The 9701-nt window shown below is 38.2% G+C and overlaps 1 protein-coding gene across 1 annotated transcript; it reads left to right on the plus strand.

Annotated features, from left to right (window-relative positions):
- Positions 1-2717: 2717 nt before the first annotated feature.
- On the plus strand, positions 2718-3128 carry LOC145799874 (uncharacterized). The gene has a single exon (XM_082889510.1). The coding sequence runs from the start codon at positions 2718-2720 to the stop codon at positions 3126-3128; it is 411 nt and encodes a 136-aa protein (XP_082745636.1).
- The last annotated feature ends 6573 nt before the right edge of the window (positions 3129-9701 follow it).

Genomic DNA, 9701 nt, shown 5'->3' on the forward strand with positions numbered 1-9701 from the left:
TGAAATTAGAGTAATTAGTGCTCAATTAAGACTAATTAATGAATTCCTTAAATCCAAGCCTAACTAAGGCACTAGTGGACTCTTATATGCACCCGTACACTCTCATTTCATTCTTTTTGAGCTACAAATGTGAGGAAAGAGAGAGAGACCAAAAGTGAGAGTGAGTTCAACAATGGAGAAGGGGTAACTTGCAAGAAATTGTTGAGAGTGAAAAGGATTTGAGAGTTTCAACTTCAACACTTGTGAACTCAAGTCTCTAGGTAAGAATTTTTTCCTTAAGCCTTGAAATCTAGACTATAATGCATGGACACAAGAGAATTATGTTGATTGATGCAAGAATTGAGTTAGAAACAAAGAGTATTGAGCCATACCATGCATGCATGTATATCTTCTCACATTTTGAGTTTAATTTCCAAGAATTCCCTCATGCATGTCTTGAATTCACCTTTATTTTGGGAAAGGATCAAGTTTCATGTTGTTTTGTAGCATTTGATCATGTTTTGAGAAGCTTAAGTTCAAAGAAATTCACGCATGTCATGTTCATGGAACATTTATAAATTTTAAGTTGAATTTTTGCACAATTGGCAAGCTATTGGGCCATGATTTCTTGAAATGACCCTTAATTCTTGATGTTTTATGAGTTTCTAAGTGTTTCCTCAAGTTTGGCCCAAAAAAATCGAGTTTTAATGCTTTAAGATTGAGTTTTGAACTTGGGGAACAAATTGGAAATTCCAAAATTTGCACCCTCTGCTCATGCGAAGTATTATACGCTCGAGCGACCACCTTTGTTTTTGAACCTTCGCTCGAGCGACTTGATGTATGCTCGAGCATGAAATGCATGCTCCCAGGAGTTCATGTATTTTTGCAAATCGCTCGAGCGACAAAAGTCACGCTCGAGCGAGGGTCTGAGTCTCACGCTCGAGCGAGGATCGAGCATGAAAATCTAGCAACCAGTACTTTTTCAAAGTTTGCAGACCGCTCGAGCGAAGGAAGTTGCGCTCAAACGAGCCCTCACATTTTGCAAGTCCGCTCGAGCGAGGAAAGCCATGCTTGAGCGTGGACCCTTTTTTCAACAAGTTTTGAAAAATGTTTTCAAGTACATTTTTGCATCCTCATTCCATCCTAGGCATTCCTAGACCAAGATTAAGACACCATAATGAGGATAAAGCTAGAAACACACTAGGAACAAATAAAATAAATTATGTACAATCCGAGCGTATGTTTCAATGCATGTATCTGTCATGTTATGTAGGTTATGTGACTCAAGTTTAGTGAATTGCCCACTCTACCCGTCTATTTGGAGCCACCGGTTATCTGTAAGTAATAACTTTGTAAAGCTGTGTTCAATTATAAGTATTTTCTGAATGATATAAGATGATTAGTTTCTATTTATATCATTTTTTGCATGAATGAATGGTTGTCCAATGTTTCTGAAATGTATTCGTGGCATTCTTAGTTTCAAATGACATCTGTTATGTGTTATGCTACGTCCCAATTATGGGTCAACTGTACGTCTCATGAGCCAACTGTTATGGATCATTATGTATAGTCCCTTTATGGGCCAACTGTACGTCTCATGAGCCAACTGTACCGTCTCCGTGCATGAGAGTCAACTGTATGCCTTTATGGTTGTCCCTTTATGGGTCAACTATTTTTGCTAGTGCTAATGAATGTGCCACTTATGATTAATTGCAAGTTCTAATTATGAATACGACTCTGAGGCTGTATCTGTTATGTACTATGATTTCTGAACATAATTACGAATTCATTTCTGACAACTATTGAATTCTATTTTCTGTAACTATTATGGACAACATTCATTAAACCTCTACTCTGTTATTATTCACTAGGCTCCAGCTCACTAGCTATATTATGTATATAGGTGAGCAGGCACGTGACCAGGCCCAGAGTTGACTGCCTATGTTTCTGTTTTGTCAGCCAACTACCGTGCCTCCTAAGGAGGTTCCTTTTGAGAGGATTATGTCAAGGCCTTAGTTGAGCTTGTTTTGTATATCTATACCTGGGTTAAGTACCCTTTGACCCTATCTATGTAATTGGGTGACGTAAGACTAATGTATTTTTGACGCCATATCTGTATATATATAAGTTTGTTTTGAAAATTCCAGTCTCATGCATGTCTGCACAGCTCTATGGACTATGTTAATTTTGTATATTTGCTTCTGCAGCCCCTAGCTTATGTTATCCTATTCAGAGGCCTTTGGTAAGGATTACTGACCGGTTACGACGCGAAATCCATAGGGCCGAGATTGGGTTGTGGTAGAGTGGTATCAGAGCACATGTTATACCGTACGCACGAGTCCATACGAGCTATAGGATGTCCAAGGAAAGAATTAGGGACATTCCATCTGCATGTGTGAGTATGTAATAATTTTTGTACATACGAAAATTTCATCTGAACATAAACACATGAAATTGATTTGACTAAACTGAGAATGAATGTTCTGAACATTATGAAAATGACTATTTGCCTATGTTTATTGCCTTTCTATTTCCCTATAGCAATGGAAAATACAAGAAGTGATGATACAGCAGTGTCTTCAGAGGCTCGAATGAGCTTAATGGGGCAAATGATCACGGCCCTAACTGATGCAATAACACAACAACAGAGGCAACAACCTTTACCTCCTCCATCTCCGCCGGCCTGAGTTGAACCGGACAACAACGATATTATCAATTTGACTTAGAAGTTCATGAAAATGAAACCGCCAACCTTTCTTGGTGGAATTGAACTGTTAAAGGCTGAAACATGGTTGTTGGAGATAGAGAAGTTGTTTGAAGTGTTTCCCTGTTTTAAGGTTCAGAAAGTTCTTTTGGCCACCTACACTCTGAAAGACAAAGCTCGGAGATGGTGGTTATTGGTCCGAAACAGTAAAGGAAATATGTCGTGGGTTCAATTTAATACAATCTTTTATGACAAGTACTTTCCACAATGCTTCCGGGATCGAAAGGTTTCAGAATTTCAAGAACTCAAACCAGGCAGAATGTCTGTAGCTGAGTATGAGGCAAAGTTTACTGAGTTAGCCAGATTTGCTCCTCACATGGTGGACACAGACTATAAGAAAGCCCGCAAATTTGAGGGTGGATTGGATTTAGATATACTAGATTAGGTGGGAGTCCTCAACCTACCTACGTATGTGAATGTATTGGATAGAGCATTGATGGCAGAAGCCATTTTGGCAGCAAAAAGGCAAGCTCCAGCACCAACAACTGAATGGAAAGACAAAAGATTTGGATTCAGTTTTAAGAAGAACCGTTCAATTGCCATGAATAAAAAACAAAATATGGGATCTTCTAGCAGCTCAAGTTAAAACAGTGGGTCTACGCCTGTTTTGTACTCAATGTGGGAGGAGACATAGAGGAGTTTGCCATCGGATATCGAGTGCTTGTTTTTAGTGTGGCAAGACGGGCCACATGATAAGGGATTGTCTAATCGGGTTAGAAAATGCCAATTGTCCTATGGCAAGTTCAGCAGGATCTGCTTCTGGATCAAAAGCAAATGCTAAACTTAATACAGGAAAAGAACCCTTGAGGTAGGGTAGAGTTTTTGCACTTGTGCCTGGCCACGTACAGAATACCGAATCCGTGGTGTTAGGTATACTCTCTATCTATTCTCAAAATGCTCATGTGTTGATAGATTCTGGCTTTACACATTCATTTGTATCGCATGCTTTTTCACGGAAGTTAACTAGACCACTAGAACCTATGAATTGTTTATTATATGTGTCTACACCGTCTAAGGATTTTATGACATGTGCTTATGTTTGTTTGGCATGTGATATTATGATTGGTGATATGACATTGTATGTTGACTTGCTGCCCTTAAGTATTAATCATTTCGATTGTATTCTAGGTATGGACTGGTTAACTAAATACTGTGCCACCATTTATTATGCAAGTAAATCCATTGTGTTTAGACCACCTGGTATGCCTGACTTTACTTTTATTGGAAGTGGAGTAGTTCTTCCACCATACTTGATTTCATTTATGAAAGCCAAGACATTGTTGAGAAAAAGGTGTCGAGGCTATTTGTGTAGTGTGTTGACTGTGTCTTCGGATAGTACCAATGTGGGAACTATTCCGGTAGTTTGTGACTTTCCCGATGTGTTTCCTAATGACCTGCCTGGGGATTTAATTGACAGAGAAATTGAGTTTACAATTGATATAGTACCTGGAACACAACCTATTTCTAAAACCCCATATAGAATGTCAACATCTGAACTTAAAGAGTTAAAAGTCCAACTTCAAGAACTGTTAGACAAGAAGTTTATTTGCTCGAGCACTTCACCATGGGGTGCTCCAGTGTTATTTGTCAAAAAGAAAGACGGGTCTTCAAGGCTATGTATTGACTACCGTGAATTGAACAAAGTAACCGTCAAAAACAAGGACCCACTACCCCGAATAGATGACCTGTTTGATCAACTTCAGGAAGCCCAATTGTTTTCAAAAATTGATCTTAGATCCGGGTATCACCAATTAAAGGTTAAGGCAAAAGACGTAGAGAAAACTACATTCAGAACTAGCTACGGTCACTATGAATTTTTGGTAATGCCGTTTGGGGTGACTAATGCACCTGATGCCTTCATGGACCTTATGAACAGGATGTTTAAATCATATCTGGATGAATTTGTTGTTGTATTTATTGATGATATCTTGATTTACTCCAAAGGCAGAGAAAATCATGAGAATCACTTGAGAACTGTGTTACAAACTCTGAGAGAAAAGAAGCTATATGCAAAATTGTCCAAATGTGAATTCTGGATCAACAGTGTAGCATTTCTAGGACATGTGATTAACAAGAATGGTGTATTAGTAGACCCACTGAAAATTGAAGCTATTGTCGACTGGCCAAGACCAACCAACATGACCGAAGTTAGAAGTTTTCTAGAACTTGCTGGTTATTATAGAAGATTTGTGAAAGACTTTTCAAAACTTGCTATGCCATTGACCCAGTTAACCCAGAAAAATGTCTCATTTGATTGGAATAATCGAAGAAAGTCTGCCTTCTACGAGTTGAAAACCAGGTTAGTAATTACACTAATTTTGACTCTGCCTAATGGTACTGATGGGTTTCAAATTTACAGTGATACTTCCTACAAAGGTTTGGGGTGTGTGTTAATGCAAAATGGGAAATGATTGCTTATGCTTCTCGGCAACTCTGCCCTCATGAAAAGAACTATCCAACCCATGACATTTAATTAGCCGCCGTAATTTTTGCTTTAAAAATTTGGCGCCATTATTTTTATGGAGTGACTTGTGAAGTATACACAGATCATAAAAGCTTAAAATACTTCTTTACCCAAAAAGAACTGAACATGAGACAAAGAAGGTAGCTAGAATTGATTAAAGATTATGACCTGCAATTTTGTACCATCCAGGGAGGGCAAATACCGTTGCAGATGCATTAAGCCGAAAATCCATTGGGAATTTGCTGTGTTTGCTCACGGGCCAGAAGGAATTATTATGTGACCTGGAAAAAAAATGAAATTGAGATTGTGATGCGTGAACATGGTGGAATCTTAGCTGTCAGAGAAACAATCGCAAAATGAATTCCTGAAAAAGATCATGGATGAAATTGACTCAAAACCAAGGCCCAGGTTTGTACTTGAGAACAATGTGTTGAAATTTCAGGGTCGCCTCTGTGTGTCAGACTATGATGATTTGGGGAAACGCATTCTGACTGAGGCCCACAATTCCAAATTTGCTATGCATCCAGGAAATATGAAAATGTATCATGATTTGAAGCAGAATTTCTGGTGGCCAGGAATGAAAAAGGGTATTGCAGATTTTGTGGCTAGATATTTACACTGCCAATAAGTTAAAGCTGAACATTAACGACCCCCTGATTTATTACAACCGCTTTCAATACCGGAATGGAAATGGGAGCACATTATCATGGATTTCATTGTGGGATTGCCTCGCTCCTCCCGATGTATGGATTCTATTGTTGACTGTTTAACTAAGTCTACTCATTTTCTACCTGTCAAATCTATTTATAATGCAGACAAATTAGCTAACATATATATAAATGAAATCATTAGATTACATGGTGTACTAATATCTATAGTGTCTGACAGAGATTCTAAGTTTGTATCAAGATTTTGGCAGAGTTTACAACTAGCTTTGGAGATTGAATTGCGATTGAGTAGTGCCTACCACCCACAAACAGATGGCCAAACTGAACGAACAAATCAAACTTTGGAAGACATGTTAAGGATGTGTGTCTTAGACTTCCAAGGAAATTGAGAGACCTATTTACCATTAGCCGAATTTGTGTATAACAACAGCTATCATTCAAGTATTAGGATGGCTCCTTATGAGGCTTTGTATGGAAGGAAATGTCGTTCGCCTATCTATTGGGCTGAAGTAGGTGACAGACCATTGTTGGGACCAGAACTTATGCAAAAAACAACTAAAAATGTGAAATTGATTCGACAGAGGTTGAAAACTGCACAAAGTCGCCAATAGAGTTATGCAGATGTCCGAAAGCGAGATAGGGAATATGAAGTCGGGGATCACGTATTTATCAAAGTGACTCCAATGAAAGGCCAAACACTGTTTGGCGTAAAAGGCAAATTGGCACCAAGATATGTTGGACCCTATGAAATCCTTGAAAAGATTAATTCCGTGACATATTGAGTAGCTTTACCACCAGTCATGGAACATATGCACAATATATTTCATATCTCTATGCTTCGGGATTATTTAAGAGATCCACTACATGTGATTGAGCTGACTTGTGTACTTCTAAAAGATGACTATACATACGAGGAGAGGCCAATGCAAATTGTAAATCACCGAATCAAAAGATTAAGAAACAAGGAAATTTCGTTAGTGAAGGTAGATTGACAGAATCATGGAGGAACCTATGCAACTTGGGAAACAGAAGAAGACATGATGAAAAGATATCCTGAACTGTTCCCTTTGGACCTGGTATTCTTCCAGAATGAAGGTAATTCGAGTTTGGAGGACCAAACTCTTTAAAGGGAGAAGACTGTAACAACCTTGACCCATGATTAACGTTAATTCATGCTTAATTACACCTAATAAATAATTGAAGTGAAATGTTGCATCATATGTTGTCTTATATGTGTGTATCTATCTGTTTAACATAGAAAGATCTGTTCATGTTTTCATTTTGGTTTGCAAATTGAAGGCCTTATCGGAATCCGATTCAGAAATTGACTTGATTTATGTGTTAATTAGAATTTTATGGTGGGTTTAATTGCAATTCGTTTCGGAACGATTAAATTAGAGTAATTAGTGCTAAATTAAGACTAATTAATGAATTCCTTAAATCCAAGCCTAACCAAGGCACTAGTGAACTCTTATATGCACCCGTACACTCTCATTTCATTCTTTTTGAGCTACAAACGTGAGAAAAGAGAGAGAGACCAAAAGTGAGAGTGAGTTCAACAATGGAGAAGGGGTAACTTGCAAGAAATTGTTGAGAGTGAAAAGGATTTGAGAGTTTCAACTTCAACACTTGTGAACTCAAGTCTCTAGGTAAGAATTTTTTCCTTAAGCCTTGAAATCTAGACTATAATGCATGAACACAAGAGAATTATGTTGATTGATGCAAGAATTGAGTTAGAAACGAAGAGTATTGAGCCATACCATGCATGCAGGTATATCTTCTCACATTTTGAGTTTAATTTCCAAGAATTCCCTCATGCATGTCTTGAATTCACCTTTATTTTGGGAAAGGATCAAGTTTCATGTTGTTTTGTAGCATTTGATCATGTTTTGAGAAGCTTAAGTTCAAAGAAATTCACGCATGTCATGTTCATAGAACATTCATAAATTTTAAGTTAAATTTTTGCACAATTGGCAAGCTATTGGGCTATGATTTCTTGAAATGATCATTAATTCTTGATGTTTTATGAGTTCCTAAGTGTTCCCTCAAGTTTGGCCCTGAAAAATCGAGTTTTGATGCTTTAAGATTGAGTTTTGAACTTGGGAAACAAAGCTGGAAATTCCAGAATTTCCACCATCTGCTCGAGCGAAGTATTATACGCTTGCGCGACCACCTTTGTTTTTGAACCTCTGCTCGAGTGACCTGATATACGCTCAAGCGTGAAATGCATGCTCCTAGAATTTCATGTGTTTTTGCAGATAGATCGAGCGACAAAAGTCACGCTTGAGCGAGGGTTTGAGTCTCACACTCGAGCGAGGATCGAGCGTCCGTCGAGCGTTAAAGTCTAGCAACTAGTACTTTTTCAAAGTTTACAGACTACTCAAGCGAAGAAAGTTAGGCTCGAGCGAGCCCTCACATTTTGCAAGTCCGCTTGAGCGAGGAAAGCCACGCTCGAGTGTGGACCCTGTTTTCAGCAAGTTTTGAAAAATGTTTTCAAGTACATTTTTGCATCCTCATTCCATTCTAGGAATTCCTAGACCAAGATTAAGACACCATAATGAGGATAAAGGCTAGAAACACACTAGGCACAAATGAAATAAATTATGTACAATCCGAGCATGTGTTTCAATGTATGTATCTGTCATGTTATGTAGGTTACATGCCTCAAATTTTGTGAATTGCCCACTTTACCCATCTATTTGGAGCCACCAGTTATCTGTGAGTAATAACTTTGTAAAGCTATGTTCAATTATATGTATTTTCTGAATGATATAAGATGATCTGTTTCTATTTATATTATTTTCTGCATGAATGAATGGTTGTCCAATGTTTCTGAAATGTATTCGTGGCATTCTTAGCTTCAAATGACATATGTTATCTGTTTTGTTATGTCCTAATTATGGGTCAACTGTACGTCTCATGAGCCAACTATTATGGATCCTTATGTGTACGTCCTTTTATGAGCCAACTGTACGTCACATGAGCCAACTACACCGTCTTCGTGCACGAGAGTCAACTGTATGCCTTTATGGCCGTCCCTTTATGGGTCAACTGTATGCCTTTATGGCCATCCCTTTATGGGTCAACTGTATGCCTTTATGACCATCCCTTTATGGGTCAACTATTTCTGGTAGTGTTAATGAATGTGCCACGTATGATTAACTGCAAGTTCTAATTATGAATATGACTCTGAAACTATATCTGTTATGTACTATGATTTCTGAACATAATTACGAATTCATTTCTGACAACTATTGAATTCTGTTTTCTGTAACTGTTATAGACAACATTCATTAAACCTCTTTACTCTGTTATTATTCACTGGGCTCCAGCTCACTATTTATATTATGTATGTAGGTGAGCAGGCACGTGACTAGGCCCAGAGTTGACGGCCTATGTTTCTGTTTTGTCAGCCAACTACCGTGCCTCCTGAGGAGGTTCCTTTTGAGAGGATTATGTCAAGGCTTTAGTTGAGCTTGTTTTGTATATCTGTACTTGGGCTAAGTACCCTTTGACCCTATCTGTGTAATTGGGTGACGTAAGACTAATGTATTTTTGACGTCATATCTGTATATATATACGTTTGTTTTGAAAATTTCAATCCCATGTATGTCTGCACAGCTCTATGGACTATGTTAATTTTGTATATTTGTTTTCGCAGCCCTTATCTTATGTTATCCTGTTCAGAGGCCTTTGGTAATCCAAGGATTACTGGTCGATTACGACTCTAAACCATAGGGACGGGTTTGGGTCGTGACAGGTATAATGCAACCCATATTCCCAAGTGTAGCGCAAATAACCTAACACCTGCATCATGCCTCTCAAA

This window comes from Camellia sinensis, chromosome 9 (assembly GCF_055761805.1).
Source record: "Camellia sinensis isolate YWXY chromosome 9, ASM5576180v1, whole genome shotgun sequence".
NCBI lineage: Eukaryota > Viridiplantae > Streptophyta > Magnoliopsida > Ericales > Theaceae > Camellia > Camellia sinensis.

Coding starts and splice junctions, on each gene's coding strand:
- LOC145799874 (XM_082889510.1), top strand. CDS start 2,718: ATGAAACCGCCAACCTTTCTTGGTGGAATTGAACTGTTAAAGGCTGAA.